The following is a 23532-nucleotide window of genomic DNA, read 5'->3' on the forward strand; positions in this document are numbered from 1 at the left end:
GTCAGATGGAGTCAGAGGTTCGACCACATAGTTGACAGCAGATGTACAGGCGACAATTTGATATGGTCCATGGTATTGAGCCAGAAGCTTAGACAAAGGAGCGGGAACGTGAGGCGTAATCCATAGCCAAACGAGGGAGCCGACAGGGAAAGTGGTAGTGCTCAGGCCGTTGTCATGCTGATTCCGATGGTGAGCTTGACCCTCCGTCGTGAAGGTGCGGGCAAGTTGGCGGCATTCTTCAGCGTACTTGGCTACATCTGACATGGGCCTAAATTCGGAGGCGTCGGATAGGTATCGCAATACTGTATCGAGCGTGCACAAGTATTCTGGGCCATACAACAAAAATAACAGCAAAGACCTGTGGCCCCTTGAGTCGCGGTATTGCAGCGTAGGGTACAAACGGGAGAACCATGTCCCAGTTGGAGTGGTCCGACGTGACGTATTTAGTGAGCATGTCGTCAAGAGTGCGATTGAAGCGCGCAGGTAATCCATTGGTATGAGGATGGTAAGCAGTATATGTGAGGTGGATGACGTCGCACTCAGCAAGCAGAGCTTCAACCACTTGGGAAAGAAGAGCACGCCCTCTGTCAGTGAGGAGTTCACGAGGAGCGCCATGTCGAAGCACGAAATTGCGCAAGAGGAAGAAAGCGCCCTCGCGTGCTGTAGGGGCAGGAAGGGCGGCTGTGTCAGCATATCTCGTGAGCTGATCAACAATAACGATTATTCATCGGTTTCCAGACGTAGGCAAAATATGTAGAAAAAAACCTAGCAACCAACGAGAACACGGTATACACGGACGCCGCGGTATATCCTCGAGAACGAAGGGAAACAGAACAAAGAGTCGTCACAGCAGTAATAGACTCGGACCATAGGGAAATCGCTTGCGCGTCGGCACGGGATTGTACGGTAACCGAGGGAGAGGAAATGGCTGTTGGTCTAGCAGCTGTGGAGGGCTACCGGACAAATAGATCCCTTATAATCCTAACAGATTCCAAGGAAGCATGCCGAAACTACATTAACGGCAGAATCGGTCAAAAAGCGCTCCAAATCTTCCTCTGCGCTAGCCACAGAATAAACGCATTAGACATACCATCTTTGGGTACCGGGGCACACTGAGATGGAGGGCAACCAAAGGGTTGATAGGGTCGCTCGCGAGCATACAAACCAAGCGGACCTAAACAGAGATCCTGAGGATTTTATGACAGTGATGCCAACGTACTCCGACATACTAAATTACCATAGAGGGACGAGGATCAGGTATCCCCCGCCCCACAATACAGTCACTCAACAACAGGCAGTTTACTGGCGAAAGCTGCAGACAGGAACTTTCCCAAATCTATATACACTAAGCAAAATGTTTCTAAGTCAATACAGGGACACATACCCGTGGTGTGGTGCAATACCCACACTTTATCACATCACATGGGAGTGCAAAACGAATAAGGCATTCCACAAAATAGAAAATCCGAGTGCGGAGCAGTGGGAGAGCATGCTCTCCAGCGACAACCCTAGCCTCAAACAGAGGCTGGTGGATCATGTCCGACGAGCAGCCACGCTCAGTGGTGCCCTGGAATAGGGGCGCCCACCATGCATGCCGGAGATTGTCATCCACCAATAGAAGACGAAGACATCCGGCCTGATCACTGAATTACTCTTTGTAGAGCAATAAAGTTTACTTCCTCCTCCTCCTCCTCCAGACGTAGTGCTCGGGTGTGGACCGTAAAGGTCAATGCCGACGCGAGCGAAAGGCCGCGCAGGGCCAGGCAGGGGCTGAACAGCGCCGTCGAGCGTTGCGGAGCAACCTTGCGTTGTTGGCAGGCTTCGCAAGCACGGATATAATTCAGGACAAAGCTGTACATACCGCACCAGTAGAAGCGTCGGCGCAACTAGCGTAAGCTTTCAGCTCGCCTGCGGGAGTACACGGGGAGTCGGCATGAAAAGGAGCGCAGATGTCGGAGCGCATGTCACGTGGTATTACGAAAAGCCACTTGCGACCCTCCGGCATATAGTTGCGTCGATAGAGCAAGTTGTCTCGCACGGTTAAATGAGAGACTTGACGGCGGAGCACCCGGGAGGGCGTGATGGTGGTAGAATCCGACAGAAGGTCAAGCACGGTACTAATCCTCGGGTTCATTCATCGCTCAGAATGCATGGACTCGACGTTGAGCGCCGAGAGAGCCGCGTACTGCGCCGGGAGAGACGCTGTATTATGGGGTAGAGGAGAGTGAGAAAGAGCATCCGCGTCGGAGTGCTTGTGGCCAGACCTGTACACCACTTGTATATCATACTCTTGTAGCGTTGGGCTATCATGTTGGGCTATCACAGATTCACAGATCACAGAAGCCTACGGGGCGGCCCCCCTCCTCCCTCCACTCCCCCCTATGTATCGCGCGTGGCGGAAGGCGGCGCGCTTCCTCCCCGCTTTTCTCCCTTGCGCACAGAAGACTTTTCTCTTTTCGAGCGTTAAAAATGCATTCTAGACAAAATCCAGAATGATTTCCGGCGCCGGGGTTTGTTTTGGTCGGCGGTGCAGGACAGCACGAAAAAGGTTCGGGGAGGGGGGTGGGGGCTAGCCACTACGGCCACAATTGATTAGCCAGATGATGGCAAAAAAAAAACAATTGAAATTTTGTTGCTCGCCCCCTTTGCGGGCAACACGTCGGCGTCTTTCATTGAAAAGAAATCTGGGAGGGCTGCACTCCAACGATGCAGGAGAGTATGGACGTCTTTTTTTTTTTCATATTTCCCGGTCAACATCAGGGCCCGCGTAAATAAGTCAGGGGTGCTCCTGAGCTGCATGGAAAGACCGAAATAAAAAATCAGGTAGAACCAATGACACATTAATGCTGTTAGCATTAAACAATCTAGCGACCCACCGTATTGCTGAAGACACTTTTAAGAATTTGCAGCGGCTATTCTACGATATCCATTGCGTCGACTATACCCGCCGTGGTGGTGTATGGGCGTTGGCGTTGCACTGCTAAGCACGCTGGTGCGGTATCAAAGCCCTGCCCCGGCAGCCGCATTTCGATGGGGGCGAAATGAAAAAAAAAAACGTAACGCATGCATTGGGGGCACGTTTAGGATACCCAGGTGGTCGAAAGTAGTCCGCTACTACAACGTGCCTCAGAGCATATCGTGGTTTTGAAACCACCATATTGAATCGTTTAAATTGCTCCGGCTTTTTGCGACGTACACTCCCTGCAGCATCGGCCCACATTGTATGACGCTCGCTCGCCAGGGTCGACCATGGCCATGGCGGCTGACGACGACGCAATAAAGAGAAGGGAATGGCGCAAAAGCAATGACGTCGACGAAATGACGAAGGTGGTACGACGATGATGGCATGACGACAAGAGGACAATGATTCTAATCAGATGAAGATGGTGTAAAGATGACAACTTGACGATGACGACATGATTACAATGAGATGACGACGGTGGCGCGACGACGACGGTATGGCATACTTAGCGGCACATACCTAATGACTCAAGTTTGTGCAATGGTTGGTTTCAAACACGTTTCCCTCAGCGCAGCAGCCCGATGTTCTGCCATGAGCTACCCAGTTGACGTGAAAGAGCTGAGGATATAGATATACACCAGAAAAGTTAGGAAGTATACTTAGATTGCTTTACTCACAATAAAAATAATGCCGACGAGCACGAAAGTTTTGATAATCAATTGTAACACTGCACAGAACCGGACCAAGGATCCACACCAGTTCATACTTATGAAGGGGGAGGGGTCCAAGTGCCCGCCCGCTGATATTCCCGATCCCCACCAACGATCGGCGAGCACGGAGCCACGGAGCGTAAGACGCTTTGTTCCACCACTGAGCTCGATTAGCGTCGTCACTCGTTTGCTCTCCTCTGATCCACGCTGCATTGCCGGTGATTCGCTGCATAAAACAGCCTCTTCGTGCAGGCCCGCTTTTTTACCGGGATCTCGCTGAATGATTGAGGCGTCGAACAAAGGCGATCCCCTCCGGAAATCCGGCCGGATCAGCGGCGCTTCCTCTCTCTGCGTGTGTGCGTGCGTGAGGCGCTTCATTCTTATGCAGTGGCCAAGATTAGCGGCAAAGTGCGCTGCCTGTGGATCGCTTTCCCGCTCGTTTAGGCCTAGACTGACGGGAGCAATGGATCATCCGCGATAACCACAATGTTTGTTTGCGGGTCGCTACTGTCGACAAATTAGCAGCGCTCTTGGTTCTTGGAAGTCGTCTTTAGCAGTGAGAAACAGAGCTTCTTTTTTATCGAGGTCGATGACAAAGGGAACTAGGATATTATTGTTTCTTACTTGGTTGCATTTAAACGTGTCTTGCTCCTTCAGCAAGACTAAAAGCTGGGCATGTTGGTATGGATAGGATAGGAATAAACTTTATTTGTCCAACGGTTATTGATGTTGGTGCCCGGGGCTAGGCTGCCAGGGGTCCATCGCCCGAGGAAAATCTTTCGAGATCCTCGGCAACGGCCCTGGTACGAATTCATGCTTAAGAATGAAACAGAACAGAAAACACGGGGACATAGTAAGTACATAAGAATCAAGCGGTTTTTCTCGGCAGCTGATGCAATGACCTTGATTATATTTGCCGTGCTCAAAAGGATCAGTTAAATCTAGTAGCTGCGAGATGTGTATTTTTCAAGTCATGCCAACAACGTTTTCATAAAGTTTCTTAAAAATTGTAAAACCTATAAAAAATATCAAGTCTACAACTCGGTATTCAGCACTAAAGAAACAATACCGCAGTTCTGTAAAGTACACTTGTTAGTATGTCTAAAGCGGAGAAGAGCGATGTGATGTATTATACGCCGTCCTGAAGTACACCGTGCGCCAATTTGTCAGTAGGACTGCTGTAAAACCCTCGTAAATATTGAAATAGTTTCACGTAATCTGCAAATTCATACATCACATCTGTCTGCTTGAGAAGCTCTAACAGGCACATTTTACAAAACTGCGACATCGTTTTCTTTATTTTTCTACGGAGTTGCAGAATTATTAGTTCCGTAATTAATTATCAAGTTACCATAATTACTGAAATTACTGAGTGACGGTTATTTTTGTCCACCACTCGAGGCTCTAAACCAAATCTCGCTTTAATTCATAGAATTTTACTTTCTCTCTCAATTGCAACAAAGTTTATTCAAATCGGTTCAGTGGTTGTCTGTAATGAGAACCTTTTTCTTCGTTTTACGCGTATTTGAGAACCGAAATCGCAAATGACCTCAACTAAAGCTTCCCCTTGACCCTGCTTGTCCCCAGGTTAATCCTTATCCGCCGTGGTTGCTCAGTGGCTATGGTGTTAGGCTGCTGAGCACGAGGTCGCGGGATCGAATCCCGGCCACTGCGGCCGCATTTCAATGGGAGCGAAATGCGGAAACACCCGTGTGCTTAGATTTTAAGTGCACTTTAAAAAAATCCAGGTGGTCGAAATTTCCGGAGCCCTCGACTACAGCGTGCCTCATAATCAGAAAGGGTGTTTTGCACGTACAACTCCATATTTTTTTTAAGGTTAATGCTTCTTATGTTTCATTGGTGAAACATTTCCCGATTGAGAATAAACTAGAGCCCCGTGATTGAAGTCGGACTACTGCGGTTTTAAATGCCCCGCTTCATCGGACCGAAAGAACAGTCTCTAAATTGACGCTTTCTGAAACGACACCGGCGTTGCTACGCGCAGTGCTCCTAGAAAAGAAATATTGTGATACAAACGCTGTAGGGCACGATACCACACAATACGATTGGCCATATTGCTGGCCATTGGCCAGCAATGTGGCCAATTTACACATTGCTGACAATTGGCCAGCAATGTGTAAATTGTGCCAGTGCAAAAAAAAAGTGCATAAAGGCTATGATGGTCTATGTTGGACATACATATTACAGGAAGGATCGACGTTGGAGTAGTTGGCGTTCCATATGGAAGGGCGAATTCCGCGTAAGGCAAAGACAAAAGAAAATCTACAACACGTGCGCTGGCTTGTCGTTGTCTTTATTGCAACAGGGCAATATATAGAACAAGAATCGACCCCACATGCGTCGAGCACATCGTCAAAGATAAAAAACATTGAGGAAGCTTTATGCAAAAGAACGGCGAATCATCAATATTTAAAAAGGTGGTTTTCCCTTAGGAACGGTCTATGGTGCACTGTCTGAGAATCAGCTTATTTTTTATTTTTTTATTTTGTTTTGCTTAGAGCTATCGAAGCATGGCTCATACGTGAATTGCCTCCTTTATGTTTCGGCTATTAAAGGCGCGTTCGGTGTCTGCCCATCACCCGACATGCGCGAAAGTGCGGTGTGCATCCACAATTGCCACAAAGTAGTGCCAAGTTGTTCCCTTGCTTCTGGCGAAGATTGTTTTCGTGTTCTACGAGGTGAACGTTGAGGCATCGTCCGGTTTGGCCTACGTATATACATTTTCTTGCAGGACAGTGCGATTTCGTACACGACTCCGTCGGTACAGTTTACGCACAGTCTTGTGTGCTTGATATGCATTCATTTTTTAGGGTCCTTCATGGTTCCCGCGTCTGCACAGCCGATCTAACTTGTTCGGGGCTGAAAAAAGTGACAGGAATTCCTAGTCGCTGAGCGACGTTTTTGATCTCGTGAGATACGAGATTGATGTAAGGAATTAGGCACGCGTTTTGACCAGTCGCGGTCATCCCTCCCCGATGCGTGCTCTTGCGGAATGATTTCAGAATCATTTACACTAGCTCTTGTAGTAGCGGGAACGGAAATCCCGTGTTGGTTAATCTTCTTATTTGAGTTTTGAAGTTGGAATCAACCGTGTGGAAGCACGACCTTGAAAGGACACTTATAAGTATGACGGTCCCTATTGCTCGCTTGATAAGTTTCGAGTGGGCACAGTTGATGGCAAGTAGGACTTTTTCTGAGCGTTCTGCATATTGCCGAAATACATGGTCATTGAGGGAAGCTAAGCTTGTGTCCAGAAACCTCAGGTGTCGATGCTTCAGAAGCCCAATTGTGAGGGTAAAATCGCACAGCACTCGGGCAAAGAGGGAGAAACTGGCCTTGACAAGGGAAGCATGGCCACAAGCTGTCTTATTGAACAGTATTAAAGAGTCGTCTATATATCGGAAAGCAACACGCACCTTGACAGCGGATAGTTTAGCTATGGGTTGTTAGACAAGAAAAGATGCAAATTTTCTTTTTCCGCGCAAGCACTTTACTGTGGAAAGCGATCACAGTGAACTGCAGGTAGCAGACCAACAACTCTATGAAGTTGCCGATGACCCAGAATGAATCCTGGAAGTTCACCGTTATTGCGTAGCATGTTAGCCAGCACGTATGCTGCGTATCTTTCTACCTACCTGAAGATAAAAGGCCTCACCAAATGCGTTCCATCAAATTTTAAACAAACAATAGATTGGCCCGTGTTCAAATCACTTATGGAAGACACATGCCACGAAGGCATTTCGTCCACACTAGAATTTCAGATCGCCAAGGCTATGCGGGATGCTATGCGTTCATTTCGGCCATTAGAGAAATACACAGATTTTGATTCGGAAATACAGAGCCTCCGTGCAATCCGCCGGCGAGCTAAGCGACGGTACAGACGGACTAAATTAGTCTACGACCTTAGAGAGGCCAGACGCATTCAAAAGAAAATTCAGCGTCACCTTGCTGTACTGCAAAATCAACGCTGGAAATCGTTATGTGATTCTCTCGACCCACGCAAACCTCTGTCGCTTGTCGGGAGAACAATCCGTGGACTTCGAACAGCTCCTCAACAGCGTCGCCCATTTAAGTCTCTAGCCCTACATCAAGGACGCCGAGAAGTCGAGGTAGCCGAAGATTACTGCGCGAGGATCGCGGGTCCGGTGCTCGCGTATTCACCTTGCGCACCTATTCCCGTTGTCCCCCTTGCTCCAGAGATCCTCGTATGGACGCTCCTTTCTTCATCGAAGAACTGGAGGCCGTACTTGCTGGGTGCAGGCGATCTTTGTCACCAGGACACGATGGCATCACATACTCTGCGCTTGCAAACCTTGGTCAAGAGGCCAGTGATGCCCTTCTTGGCCTATACAACGCATCATGGCGTGACGGCCTGGTCCCTACAACGTGGAAATCCAGTCGGCTTGTTCCACTCCTCAAAGGCTGGCAAATCTCCGTTGGAATTGTCATCTTACCGTTCAATAGCACTGGCCAGCTGTATCGGCAAGGTAATGGAGTGAATGATTCTTACAAGGTTAGAATGGTACTTGGAATTTTACAACGTCTATCCAGAGATAATGGCTGGTTTTCGACGCGGCCGCTCGTCTATAGATAGCGTTATCGACCTGGTAACATACGTACAACACCAGAAACATCTAAAACGAATCACCGCGGCCCTATTCCTTGATGTTAAAGGTGCGTACGACAATGTAGACCATCATGCCATTCTGGGCGCCTCAGAAGCTGTAGGGATTGCTGGACACACCTTTCGCTTTATTTTGATTGAAGACGGACCAATGCCGCCTAGCTATACCAGTCGTGGTGTACCGCAAGGCGGGATACTCAGCCCTACCCTTTTCAACCTGGTACTCGATGGTCTCGCTGATTCGTTACCGCAAACCGTTCAGCTCTCCGTATATGCAGACGACATTTGCATATGGGCTTCAGGCGTGACACGTGTACAAGTCCGCGCACGACTTCAGAAAGCCTCAACAGCTGTGTCAACATACCTAAGAAGACAAGGCCTGGAGCTTTCCGCTGAGAAATGTGCACTCGTTGCTTTTACTCGCAAAGCGATGGCGCCGTATGCTTTGCGGATTAATGACCAAATTATACGATATAGACGAATGCACCGATTTCTTGGCGTCATCATTGATAGAGACTTGTCTTGGAGCCCTGACATCTCGTACATTACAAAGCGTTTGGCCGCCATTTTGGACCTTCTTGCGTTTCTCGGCGGGAAGTCCTGGGGCGCAACAGTACCGTCAATGTCGCAACTATATCAAGCACTGTTTTTGGGCTTCCTGCGGTACAGCTTACCTGTACTAGGAAATACTTGCACTACGAATATCCGCCAGCTCCAGAACGTGCAAGCCCAAGCACTCAGGACTTGTCTCGGTCTCCCCAAAACTACGTCATCGATTGCGACAGTGGCCATAGCCAGAGACGCTCCTTTGAGAGTCTACATTGATACAGATGTCCTGAGAGCACACATCCAGCACCTGACTCGGATTTCCTCCCACCATCTTGCTTGCTTGCCAGCGAAAAGGCCACTTTCAACTTTTGCCAAAACTATTGTAAGACATCAGTCCTACTTGCCATCAGAATTTACGCCCGCTACACTATTATCAGATCTATTGTGCTGTCTGCACCGGCCAGAAGTGCAACTGACAATTCCAGGAATCAGAAAGAAAGCTGGAGCGCCATTGCAAGCTTTGAAGCAAGCAACTTTGGAGCACATCCACAACGTGCACAGATTCCGGAAACATGTATACACAGATGGTTCAGTAAAACTCAACAGCTCTGCTGCTGCAGTCATCATCCCGGGAAAATCTGAGGAGATCAAATTAAGAACTTTATGTGTGACCACATCGACGGGTGCAGAACTCGCGGCGCTCCGTGCTGCACTTCATTTCATTAAGCAGAAGCCACCGCAACAATGGACAGTCTTTAGTGACTCCAAGGCAGCCCTTCAGTGCATACGAAGCCCAATGCACCACGGACCCAATGACCAACTGGCCTGAGAAATTCGGCGCATATTTCATCAAAGTCATGAGAAGGGACACAACATAATCTTTCAGTGGCTTCCAGGACATTGTAGCATCAGCTGGAATGACCACGCCGACGAAGCCGCCCGATCTGCGCATGAAAGTGGTCAACGAGTCCATCCCGCTTTCGCGAACAGACGCTGCGGCTGGGCTGCGATTGATCTCCCGTGATTGTACTTTGCTCCTGTGGGACTCAAATGTCTTCACCATGTGTCGGCTGCGTTCGTTGTCTCCAGACATACGGATGCACCTCCCACCTGGGTTACCACGACGTGAACAGACCATGCTCTACCGTCTGTGGCTAGGTGTTGCCTTTACGAACTCGTATGCTTTCCTCATCGGAATGGTCAACAGCCCCACGTGCGACACATGTAACATCGACGAGACGCTCGCACACATTATCTGTGTCTGCCCGCGATACAGTGCTGAGAGACAAGTGATGTGCAGAGTATTGGACCAGTTGGACAACCGTCCACTATCAGGACTTAAAGCTTTAGGACAATGCTCCGAAAGAACATCCACGTTGAAGGCCTTACTCGCGTTATTAAAGTTCCTGCTGTCTACGGGGCTTCACGACAGACTCTAAGAATGCCGCCCCCTACCGCAATGTAGTGTACGCGCTCTGTTCGTGCTTGTCTCTTTCTTTCTATCTCCCCCTTCCACTCTGTTTCTCTTTCTATCCCCCTTAACCCTTCCCCCTGCGCAGGGTAGCCAACCGGAACTACCTCTGGTTAACCTCCCTGCCTTTCTCTGCATTATCTTATCTCTCTTAGTCATCGTCTTACGTATTGTTCCCCTTTCCAAATACACATTGCGCTGGTGCTTTAGTTCATCGAAATTGTTTGCCTCCTGGAGGAACGTATTCTGTCAAGAATGAACACGGGAGCGATGTATATTGCGCTTCCGTGACAGTTTGTTGCAACTTCCTTTAAAACTTCATCAGTCGCCACGCATTACTATATTTGCGCCACCGTGTAGTACATTGCTGTGCGAGCCGTTCACTGCTTTATTGCCGCGACGTCGTTGTCAACTATAGGTCGATCGCGCAGCGAATTGCAGACTGATGATAGGGTTGGCTATGTGTCTAATTCAAAGATATATAACTGAACTGCACAAAATATGTACAAAAAGAATAAGTTATACACACCAACAATGGCACACCGACGGGGTGGTTGGGAAGGGAGGATGTTTTGGGATGTAACTACGGCGTACGATGTAACGGCAGTTTCCGATTCGCCGACTAAAAACTGCCCTCTATAGTTTTTACCAGAAAGCTATTTAGTGAAAATTTGTTACTCTATCAGTGTGCTGATTACCGTTGCAGAAATTCTGACGCTAGTCACTACTGTGAGCATTTGCCGGAAATGAAAAATAATCACTTTGTCGTGAATACGTACCTCTGCTTCGCCCCCTGATAAAGCCACACAATTGTCAATGCTGTACTTATGGGCAACTCCAGGAATTTGATTCTGAGCATATGCGTAGGAGCAAGAGCGCCTGTTGCTGTCCGTGCTCCCGAAGCACGTGGCGGCCGAGCTGAAGCAGGACCTGGACGCCGTGGTGCAGGGACCCTTCAAGAAGATCTACATGAGCCGCCACGAAAACGTGAGCATCCTGTTCGCCGACATCGTGGGATTCACCGCTTTCTCGTCCACCTGTCCGGCGGCGCAGCTGGTGCGCACGCTCAACGAGCTCTTCGCGCGCTTCGACAAGCTGTCCGACGTGAGTGCCGCGCTGCTCTCTTTCTCTCTTTCTCTCGGCCATGCGGCGCCCTCCTCTGGGCAGGGAACTGCTTGAGTGAGAACGCTCCTGCATCTGCACACCATTACGTCGAAAATTCCGACAGCTTCCACTCGGGTCCAGTTAACCGTTAAAAGTGGTACAACAATGCATTCGAAAAAAAAAACCGAGCACTCAAACTTCTTGCCTTCATTTTCTACACTAGTAATCAATCTTGTTTCGCCAACACAATAATGCTTTAACTGCGATAAGTTCAGAATCCGGCTCATAACTTACGTAACATCGCACTCCAACCGCATCTACAACGTAGAAAAAAAAAGAATAATCTCGTCATTTGCCAGGTTTCTGAAAATAGAACTGTAGGACTCCGATACTGGCCTTCCCGCGTTAGTCAGTAACTCACTCCCGATTTAACTCACTCATGCTCAGACTGCCTTGTTAATCTCAGTCAGAATGACCTTGAGCTAATTCTACAGGGTATAAGACGGTAGTTGAAGTGAGCCTAAGTGGGCGTGAGCCTGAGCGAGTGCCAGTGAACTGCAGCTTGCGTGAGTCTGAGCGCGTTTAAATGCGGCTGAGTGACACGTAATGAAGCGTGTTTTTCGAGCGCACGAAATTACAAGCGAGGAAGACTGCGAACTATACGAGTGAATCTATGTATTTACGAGCGGCGTCCGTGCAACCTGAGGGGATACCAACAATGAACGCTGGACCAATAAATCAAACTGTACAAGTGTAAGTGTCACTGGACATACAGCGTACACTGTAAACGTAATTTTGTGAAATATGAGATTTAGCTTGTGCGTACAGCTTCTAACCTAGTTGCAATTCAGTGCGCTCACTACACCTTCCGCGTTCACATTTGTGGCTTCAACCGAGCCCCTGGTCGGCCGTGCGCAGAAGTTCCACCAGCTGCGCATCAAGATCCTGGGCGACTGCTACTACTGCGTGAGCGGGGCGCCCGAGGAACGGCCGGACCACGCGGTGCTGTGCGTCCACATGGGGCTCAGCATGGTGGAGGCGATCCGGTCGGTGCGCGACCAGACCCGCAGCGGCGTGGACATGCGCGTCGGCATACACACCGGGGCCGTGCTCGCGGGAGTGCTGGGCCAGAGGCAGTGGCAGTACGACGTCTACAGCAAGGACGTCGTGCTCGCCAACAAGATGGAGAGCGGCGGGATGCCCGGGTACGTGCCCGCAGCTTTCGGACGGGCCACCAGGTTTCTTAACTTCTATGAATGCATGTAGAGAGGCGCCTCGTAGACGCGCCGGCTACTCCTCCGATGTTCATTAAAAAGGTGAGCACGCACTCTCGTAATAACAAAGGAATGACAACGCGAAATCACTCGAAAACGAGTTCCCGCGAGTAGTTCACAAGTATTGACACAAGGAATACTAGTTCGCCATCCAGATTCATCAGCTTGAACACGAGTGTAAAGCTATCTGCGATAAAGAAAATCGTGGAAATTATGTGAATATGCCATGCGCCAAATTATAAGAACGTACAAGGAACAATGTGTACGTACAAGGTGACATATCTGAGATCTATGTTGTCACAAGTCTCGCAAACTTCGATGCATATGTCTGAATTAATGTTCGTATATACAAGCCTCTGAAGAGGTGCTACATCTTCCAAACTGTTTTAAAAATCTAATAATTTACCACCATTCCCGTTTTATCAGGAAACTCTACAAATGCACGTACTGCCTTTATTTGGGATGTTTCTTTTTACCACGCACCAGAAGTGTTCTACAATGATAGTGGTCTCCTATCAATAAGACGTAATTTTCTTGACTTTTAGCGTAGGTTGAGTATTTGGTACAGTGTAAACGAAGGTGCTCCACATTCTCATAGGAATCTTCACAGGAACAAATTGGGCTAACGCTTTTCCGATCCTGTTTAAGAAGCACGTCTTGTACGTTGCCCCTACTACTAATGTATGTATTATTGTTTCTATAGCGCGATTGACATTTATCGGTATGAAGAACTTTATAAATGGGTCTATCCTGTTTAGTACTGAACACTGTGCCCAAGTCTTTCTTGTAATTCGGGCGCCGATATTGTTAATAACACAAGAGGCGTCCCGTTTCGCAAATGATGAAACTGAATTTCATCTGATTTCTAAGCCTTGCGAAAAAAGAAAGGACCTGTACCATAATTCTTTACAATGCCACAATGGCTAAGAACCCACCGGAGTACTATATCATGCTCTGGCTCTATCCAAAAATCGTAAGCCTCTTGTACCACATTTACTAAAGCATCAGTTGCTAAGCAAAAGCTTATATGTTTACGGAGAGTAGTGATGCTTGAGGATCCCTTAAAGGTACACATTGCCGTGGTTGTCCTTGTACATATATAAATTTCAATGCAGAGAGAATTAAGTAAGGTTAGGCAGTGGTTGATGGAGTATACTGTAAAACAATTTGCAAGCTGCTTGTTCACCATAAACTGGAATCAAGAGCGTTGAAGTAAAGCTTTGATCAATTTACATTCCTTCTGTATATACCGAAAATGCGGTCTGCGTAAATATGTGACAAGGTTAAATATTTCAATTCTATAATCTGCAGCTTAGATTTACACGCAATTCGTAGTATTTAAGGGGAAATATTTGCAACGTGGAGACACCAAGCAGGACGGGAGAGGTCTACTTTGGAGAGGGAGAGACATAGATAACATACTTCAAAGAAGGCACAGAGATTGGCCTGAGCTAACACGCTTTTGCCTGCTACTCTGAGCCCGGTAGGCTACCCTTCACTGGGGAAGCGGGAAAGGGGATTGAAAGAGGTGAAGGAGGAAAGGAGGTCACAGGCCCCGCTGTTACGCACACAAACGTGCACCACTGAGTCAGTCACAGGCGGTCATACAGGCAGGTGTTGGTCTACTTGCGAATACTGCTGTAAGAATAGGAGGTTTCTGCATTGTTCTATAATTTCGTGCACCTCCGCCCCGTTTCGGCTGCTAAGCGCTTGGTAAAGGGGCTGCTTGGCCTTTTGAGTGGTTATACGGAAATAGTGACGGCACGGTCTCCGTAAATCGCAGTGCCTGGAAAGAGGGCTGGCGAGACTCGAGAATAACTACGGAACTAGCGGATGCCACGGGAACGCCTAAGCACATACGTAGGCTTCTGGCTAAGAGTCGCTGAATGTTTTTTTTGAACTGTATGACAGGCCATGTAGGGCTGAAGCGGAGTATACAACCCTTGGCCTAAAGAGTGCGCAGTGTACACGCATTAATGATGATATCGGGTCTCCCCATTTAATGCTCGCGATTCTACGGGGGGTGTTAATGAGAGAATTGACTTGTTCTTCAATCGCTTTGATTTGCGGACTCCCTGACAACCGTGAGTCAAGCACCGCACCTAAAGATGGGTGCTGTGGAATCAGTTGTACACACTTAGGATGTAATAAAACTCGAAGCGTTTCACGCATTTCATGGTAAATGGGAGGACAGCAGATTTTTCCGGGGACAGGTGCTATACCTTTGGTTTTCGATAACGTATTGATGGCGTTTAGTCCTTATTGAAGGCTTTGCTGAATCCCTTGTACGCTATTTCGTGATGACCACGCGCACAAGTAATCTGCGTTTAAGTGAACAGCAGAGAGAGTCAGATAAAATACGGGGCAGCTGAGCCGTTGCACTATTAAACAGGAATGAACTAAGCCCGCTCCCATGTGGAACGCCTTGATTAACTTGGCGTTCTGCGCTTCTGCCATCAGCAGTGTTTATAAATATTCTATACTTCGTCGAGAACTCCGCAATCCATCTCAAGTTATAACACACATGCCTAATTGAAGCAACCCAGTGATTATAGACTGGTTCTGTGGAACGGCCACTCAATGATCAGGAATACATTAATGGTTATTCTACCGCAGCTACGTTCATCTTCCACTTACGTTCCGAGATGAATAATCGCATCCATAGTATACACTTGCGCTTGTGGAAGCAAGCCATTTTGGGGAAACTGACTGTATTCCGATCACCATTGCAGTCTAACATCGGTCATCTTTTCTATTAGTTTGCAAAGGCCTCTCGTAAGGCTCACAGCGCGAAACGGGTCTAAAGAAAGTGATGTCCCGTTCTACAAGCCACTGGGCAGGACACATGGCTTTAGGGATACCACAACGTTGTGAACTTGTATATACGCACCTCCTCCTCACATCACCACCATCATCATTAATCAGCCCTTTTCCTCCCCGTCCCTTTTCCCCAGTGTAGAATAACGGGTCAGAACAAGTTAAAGCTGAGACCAACTTCCCTGCCTTTCTCCAAATAAATTTCGTTCTCTCGTGCCAGATTTAAGCACGGTAACTACTCTTGCGAATTCCCAGAATGTCGGGAGACATTCTGATATCTATACATCATTAAGTACTTACAACAAAGCGTTAGTCTCTGCAGCGCCGAGGTTTCTCAAAGCCCAATAAGTTATTCTGCTTGTCCTGTATTTATCTTTAGGCGGTACAAAGCGAAGGCATTCTTTAGTTCCATGAGAGAAAATGGTGGATCAGGATGCGGATGGTTCTGAGTGATAGCGGAGTATATTATTATTTTAATTTCTTGAAGAGAGTTTTGGAACTCTTAGGTGATCAATGCCGTACCAGGTCGTCTAATCGAAATGCAAAACTCGTGTGCAAAGGTTATCTCCGACACATTCTGTGGCAGCACTAGAGCCTTGAATGGCTGCTGCTGAGCCACCTGTCCACTTAAAGAGCGCATAATGGTCCGAAATGTGGGCTGTGGCGAAAGGGGCGATAGTGAGGATCAAAACTCACGCTAGTGCTTTCTGCCTAGTTTTTCTAGTTACTCAGTCTCAATTTTTTGTATGTGTCTCGGGAGCCGGCTATAATGAAGCGAAAAATCTTGTCTTCCCATTCTTCCACAGTTATTAAACTGTTGTTAGCGGGTGTGATCAAATGATCAATGCTTTTGTTTGGCTTCTTCGCTTTAGCGTGATCTACTCGAATGGACGCGCAATGTGCAAAAGCGCTACTGAATTCGCTGCACACTGCCAGTAAATGTTCCTTTCTGGTGCATTGTATAATATTCTACACCCCTCCGAGCGTCTTTGGTTCACGATTCACGTACCTATTGGTTTTGATGCTGTGCCCGAGGCTCGTCTTGATATCTACCACAACTTCTAGACTCGCCCTCTACACTCCGTACCGTGCCTACGATACGGCTCATTAGACCCACGCCGACATCGGAAGCTGCGCCAAGCGTCATTAGGCGCTTTATCGTGTGTGAGTAGCCGACGTCGTGACGGAACGATTGTGCGAGCTGAGATTCGTGAATGTCCAGACTCGATGCTGGCTCATGTGCCTTTCGAAATGCTGATAACAACGACGCTTGATATGGTCATGCAAATATACTCGATTCGAAGTACAAAAATATTTCCGGTGCACAAGTAAGCCTGCAATACCATAAAAGCAGTCTTGGGCTCACCAGACACCAATTAGCGGGGAGAGTCACGCTTAAGCTTGCTACCGAGCTCCACCGGTGCGGACAGCGTTTGATATGTGCAGTTATACCATATGCACACACGGGCTCCCAGACTTGTAAATGTCTGACCGAAGTTCAGTAACATGTAGCATTGGACACATTTTTGACAATACCTGATTCACACTTCAAAGATTATTCCCAGTTTATCACTCGGAATGGGAAGTGGTTTCGCTAAGGTAATGAATGATGCGGTTCCATTTGTCCGTGCTTCTATGTGCATGATTTTAACAGTAGACTTTATGCCGCCTGTGCAGACACGGTCGCACGCGTTTCCATCTTTATTTCTGTCTTTTTTGCGTTCCTTTAATTTTACTAGTGAACACACGAAACAATCTTTCCGGCTCCGCATATAAGTGAAGCTTCTTTTGCGGGCAGGCATGGGTTAAAGGAGAGATGACAGACGGGTAGGCTGATCAGAGTACAATCAAACCAGTCAATCAAATCAGTCTTATTGCCACCAGTGAGGATACTTTGTTAAAAATGGCGACTAGAGAAATAAAATTGTTTTTATGTGTATTGATGAGGTCCCGGACGCCTCAGACAAGAGTGAAAATCAGGTGCTACTAAGCAGAAAAAGAAGGCAGTACATTGCATGCAGCAATGCAATACTTTTGTGGCTGGTTGCCCTGTACTTGACGAAGTCGAAAGGATAGAAAAAACAACGAGAAGGGTCACGAAGACGCGTAGCAATGAAATATACTTGCACACATGTTGAGGCTACTCACACTGTTCACACTCAGTGTGACCGCTTAAAAATAACCAAATATCAACATTAAATTAGCTTAAGCAGGTAGACCATGCTTTCAAAACCATGTTGTCGTGTATGTTGCAGAAAGTGGTTCCATTACTAGAAGAGAACATTATTGCCAAAGTTTCCCTTCTTGAATTTCACGCGCTAACTGCGCAACCAGTACCACGGGGTCCCGCAATAGATTTCAAAGCATCTACGTGTGTTTTGACTGTTTCTGCTCTGAGAAAATGTCGCTATTGTGTGAAGATAACTATGTTGTTGTTGTTGTTGTTTATTATTATATGGTATTTAAGAGATGTCGCCTTTAATTGGCGCCGGCTACTCCTTTTTACATAGGGATTAGAAAAAGAATAAATCATAGCAAGAACAGTGAAATCATAACAACAAATATTCCGGTAGCATAAGTGCACTAATGTCGCACTATACCTGAAATACAACTCCAAATCATAAAAACACAACGTCCAGCCACGTAAGTAGACTAATGCCACACTAAAACTGAAAGTCAGCTCAGTAACACAGCAACACAAACTCCAGTCACATATGTGCACTAAAGTAAACACAAAGGCCGGTCACTTAGCTAGACTAAAATAAGGGCACATAAGAAATCACGAATTAACTTCTTATGAAGTTACAAAAAGCCAGGCATTGGATTGGCCAAAGTCGGGTAAAAAAAGACCATACAAAGCGCTATCACATTTAAACACTCTACTCAATACTTTCCGGGAATATTGCTTCCTTCTAGAAATATTTGAAGGGCCAGTAACGCTCGTCTTTGCAATGAGTATGTTGACCAAGGACCGAAGATTTTCCCGAGGCTGAAGGGCCTGCGATCTACTGTCACTAAATCAAGTGCTAAGCGTTGTCTGTGTGTGTTGTGTCGCGGAGATTCTAGCAGAAGATGATGTACATCATCAGCGTGGCCACAAGTGCGTTAAGCATTATCAGCTCTTGAAATTTTATGTAGAAAGTGTTTTGTGTACGTGGTACCGAGCCGCAGATGGTGAATCAGCGTTTCAAAGGCTCCGGCAGTATTTAATGTGGATGGGATTTTAAATTTAAGTGATGGGTCAATGTGAAATAAATGTGAAGATTTCGAGTTCTGATCAAACCACATGACTTTCCAACCCCGGGCTGATATCTGTCTTAGTATGCAGCGCAATCCGCCTTCTGTTAGGAGACCATGTGTGGCGTTATTAACATGCGGTTATCCAGCTGCCTTATCTGCTGCAACATTCGCCAGTGGCCAGGTATCTATTCCAACGTTAGTGCGCGATTTTCTTCACTTGCTTTTGTGAGTTCCTCAAGTATCTCGTTATATAATACAATTTATTACGAATTGTTGATGTCACCATGAAGTGAAGACAAAGCCGCCTGCGAGTCACGAAGGATGACCCATTGTGCCCCTATTTGCATTGAATTTACGTAGCGTACCAAGTACAATATTGCATAAAGCTCTGCTGTTGTTGATGACGTCGTGTGAGGTAGTTTTAACGTTTGTATTTGGTTCCATTCTAGAATGACAAAGGCAGCTGTAGAAGGATTTGTGTGGCAAGAACCATCTGTACACGCTTGAATATAACCAGGGTATCAAAAATGTATTTGGTATAACACGAGTTTATGTGCTGCTGGCACAAACATATTTCGTTTGCGAGTAATTCCCTCAACCGAAAGTTGACTTTTTGGAGCTATGAGTCGCCATGAAGTCGCATGTTGCTTTACCGGCACCACGTGATCCCCTGCCATTCCCGACTGCTTTTCTTCCATTGGCACCCATTTTCATGAATCATTAATGAATATTGAAACGAACCAGCTGAATATAATCATTCAGTTCAGAACACGTCATAGCAGGATCCCAAAACTTTACCATCGTCCACGTGTTCCTATGCACTGACCATGGCACGCGTCCCTTCAGCGCGTTGAATGATAGCATCAAGCAACACACAGACGCACAGCATCATCTATATCACAGAAAAGATGTAATCGGCTCACGTATGAATGAAATATTACAATCGTGATGTAGTGTATGCAGTGCATTCCCGGTCACGCTACTTAAATCAGAAATTATTGAGCAATTTTAATTACTTTCGTTATGAATTGTAGCAGCAGGCGTAACTTGCGGTCTTGCAATGGTGTGGTGTTAGTGAGTGGGAATACGTTTTTCTGGGGTTATAAAACGAAGACAATCATCTCTTTCTTTAAACTTATTTCTGGGTTATTCTTTGTCTCACGTCGGTCTCTGTGCGCGTGCTTTTGTGTATGCGCGTCGTTGTGTCCGTAGTGTGCAGTGCGCATAAATATGTGTAGTACGCATGTGCGTGTGGAGTGCGTGTGTGTGCATGGGTGTGTGTTTGTGTGTTTGCGTTTGTGCGTTTGTGCATGTGTGTGTGTGTGTGCGCGCGCGCGTGTGTGTGTGTGTGTGCATAAGCGCATGTGTATGTTTATGTGTGCGTCTAGTGTGTGTATGTGTATATATGAGCACACACTACACGCATCTATGTTTGTACGTGTAGTGTGTGTGTGTGTGTGGGTTTGTGCTTGTATGTGAGTGTAGTGTCTATGCCTGCACATGGGTGTGTGTTTGTGTGTGGTTTTGCGTGTGTATGTAATTGTACGTGCGTGTATTGTGTGTGCCTGTGTGTTTGTGCGTGCGTACGGGTATATGTGCTCGTGTTCATGTGTACGTATAGTATGTTTACGTCTGTATTTGCGCGTGTTTGTTTGTGCATTTGCGTTTGTATGTATTGTGGGTGCGTCCGCATGTGTGTATGTTTGTGTATGCGTGTAGTGTGCGTGCGTGTGTATGTACGTGTGTGCGTACGCGTGTGTGTGCACGCGCGCGTGTGTATTTCTTTGTGCGGGCGTATGCTTTTCTGTGTAGGTGTGTGTGTGTGCACTCGTTCGTCCGTGAGCCCTTTGGATAGATTTTGCTTGGCGTGAATACATGTATGAACATACATCGTGGCGTTGCGACTGTCATCTCTATACAGCTGTAGTTACTTATTCATGTTGACGGCATAGTAATGCAATGGAATTAGGAGAGGTTTGATGTTCGCCATATGTATGCCTTGGCAATGAGCCTCAAGGAAACAAGCACTTGCGCTAAGGGCGCTACCACTGTCAAGGCAGATAATGATATTGTGCGAACAGTACAACTACAGAGAGAGAGAGAGAGAGAGCACGCGCATATGGTGCTGTGTGCCATGTATGTTATATCGTGTTTCTCGCACGGTTGATTCTACCACCCGTGAGCAAGGTAGCAAGCATTCACTCAATCGCTTTACGCAGTTCACGCAGTAAACCGTAAACGTCAATATCATGAGCCAATAATTTTTTTCGCTCTCTCTCCCTCTCTCTCTCATGAAACACTGGTCGTACGGTGATTTATTTATTTATTGCACACTGCAGACGCGAGGTCCAAGCAGGGAAGGCATAAAAATGAAAGAACACATTAACACAAAATTACTACAGGAATACAACCAAGGTGACATGCCATATTGCGTAGTCTAGACAACTCCAATCAACAATGGCGGTTGCGAAAGAGCCGTAATTGAATGTGTCAATTTTGGCAAAATACAAAGATAGGCTGTGCTGACGAGGGTGTCGAGCTTTCCAGGTTACAAAGGACGCTACGTACAGTGAAGGGTCGAGGGCTGGCTTATTGTTAATTCTTCGGTGGGAGTAGTCAAAGCGGAATATTTTTCTCCCTATACTTCAAATAAAGGAAGCAACATATATGACGAAAGAGCTTTTTATCTAAATTATCTCCTTTTTTGCGTTGGTTCTACGAAGTTTGTGCTTCACTTATTAACCATGTGCTTGGCTAACACCCGCAGGCGCGTGCACATCTCGGAGCGCACGCTGAGCTTCCTGAACGGAGAGTTTGCCGTGGCACCGGGAGACGGAGGCTCCCGAGAGGAGGCGCTGCGGCTCGCAGGGCTGCAGACATACTTCATCACCGAGGTCCTCAAGCCGGTCAGTGAGAGCCGCCCACCCTTGGCCCGCACGAGCTGTGCCGAGCGCGCACTGTTGGAGTTTTATTGTTTTTATTGCCAGATTGAGAGAGTGCGGACGGCACAGCCTTCGAGCTTATTTTTTAACAGGCGAAAGACATTCGTCCTTATGTTATCGCAAGATTCAAATTTCACATTCAAATTTTATTTCCTTGAGAGGAGAAGCCGGAACAAAAAGCTCCCATGAGTGAGCTTGACAAGTGACCCGGCCCCTTTGGTATGCCAACAGTTCATCCCACGTACAAAAAAATAAAATAAATCATAAAACATACATAATTCTAAACAAAGATGCATATCGGCATATATATAGCTATGCATTTTTGTTTAGAACCGAGCTGGTTTTCTTCTAATGTATGTACAGTCAACCGCAAAAGATTACGGGACGCAGGATCTGCCAAGAAGCTGTATTCTCGCGAAGCGCGGTCACACAGCCTCGAATTATATGTTCCAGCATGTAGTAGCCTTCGCCACCTGCACAGTTTCAGTTTCAGTTTCAGTTTCACAGTTTCACACAGTATTGCACAGTTTGCACAGTTTCAGTGATTCATTAAATACGAAGTGTCATGCCTTAACAGTGAAGGAATTCACATTTGAACGGGAAACCACATCCCGTAAACTTTTGCGGTTGACTGTACATATACAGGGTGTTTCAGCTAAGTTTAGCCAGAGTTTAAAAAGATGCCGATGCACTAAAACGACGCGACCAAATGCATGTTGCTCACTTTTGGATGCAGTGTGTCACCCTATTATTTGTATATTGCTTAATTAGATAATTAGTCAAGACTAATTAACCAACTTCTGAAGCAACCAAGCTAGGAAAGAAATTCCAATTAGAAAGTTGCAGAGCGGTTTGTAAAACGTCCGAATAAACTGTTTCTCTCTTTCTATCTATTAAGTGTTAGTGTTGTTTAGCTTACTGCGGATGCCTGCGAAATACAAAAAAACACCACGTGACATGCCCGCTTGCACGTCATGATTGCACTGCTCCAAGCGTTCCGCGCACAAACGAACAAGCGCAAACTTTTGACGTAGCATTTTCTCGGTTATTTACAATCCTTCCTTGATATCGATGTCGCAAGGTGCTGTGTTTTGCGGTTGGCTGCGCGCACGTACTTTAATATCGATTTTAAAAATGTTCTGAGCTATATTCGCCATTGACATTTTGCAGACGATGTGTGTGCGTCCACATAAATCGATCTCACAGGTTAAGTCGACTTCAAAATTTTATGTCAGTACTCGATTCATAGCCCCCCCCCCCCCCCCCCCCTGTACATTAATTCTTGTTGGCAATACAGCCTAATTTGAGAGTTTCAGTTGAAAGATACTTCGAAATTTTCAGAAATAAGTTTACAAGTTTGTTCCAGGTGTTGGTATAAACCACTTTGTGTCTCGTTTCTGGGATTTCAGTGTTTTGTGAAGCTTAGATAATGAGAATATTGCACTATTATCTTGCTTTACATAAGACTGATAGCTTGTAAGTAACCGATAACTATATAACGCTAACAAAGGTAGGACATCATACTACTGAAACGTTTGCTAGTGTGGGAAAAAAGGACGTCGCATTCGCAATGCAACCAGCGGCTCTTTTTCTTTTCTTGAGCAAATGCAGATTCTCTAGTTTGAACATGCCTCTGTGCACCAGATAATGCTACAATATTGAATTTTTTAAGAAAACTAATGAATTACTTCTTATTACTAATTAATGAATGAGCAGTTTAACTTTAGAAGGAAGCATATGCTTCATACCCGCGTAAACGCCTATTGACGAAGATCATTTTTGGACTGTATTACTTTGGACTTTGTGTCTTTATTGTTT

General features: G+C 46.5%; 1 protein-coding gene across 1 annotated transcript in view; it reads left to right on the forward strand.

Annotated features, from left to right (window-relative positions):
* The window catches only part of LOC126538510 (adenylate cyclase type 3-like), a 385015-nt gene that overhangs the window by 197977 nt on the left and 163506 nt on the right, over nucleotides 1–23532 (forward strand). Inside the window, exons 3-5 of the mRNA XM_050185368.2 lie at nucleotides 11205–11441; nucleotides 12360–12646; nucleotides 21540–21678. Coding sequence (XP_050041325.1) covers nucleotides 11205–11441; nucleotides 12360–12646; nucleotides 21540–21678 — 663 coding nt within the window. The remainder of the gene's footprint in view (nucleotides 1–11204; nucleotides 11442–12359; nucleotides 12647–21539; nucleotides 21679–23532) is intronic.

The sequence above is a fragment of the Dermacentor andersoni genome, chromosome 4 (assembly GCF_023375885.2).
Source record: "Dermacentor andersoni chromosome 4, qqDerAnde1_hic_scaffold, whole genome shotgun sequence".
Lineage (NCBI taxonomy): Eukaryota > Metazoa > Arthropoda > Arachnida > Ixodida > Ixodidae > Dermacentor > Dermacentor andersoni.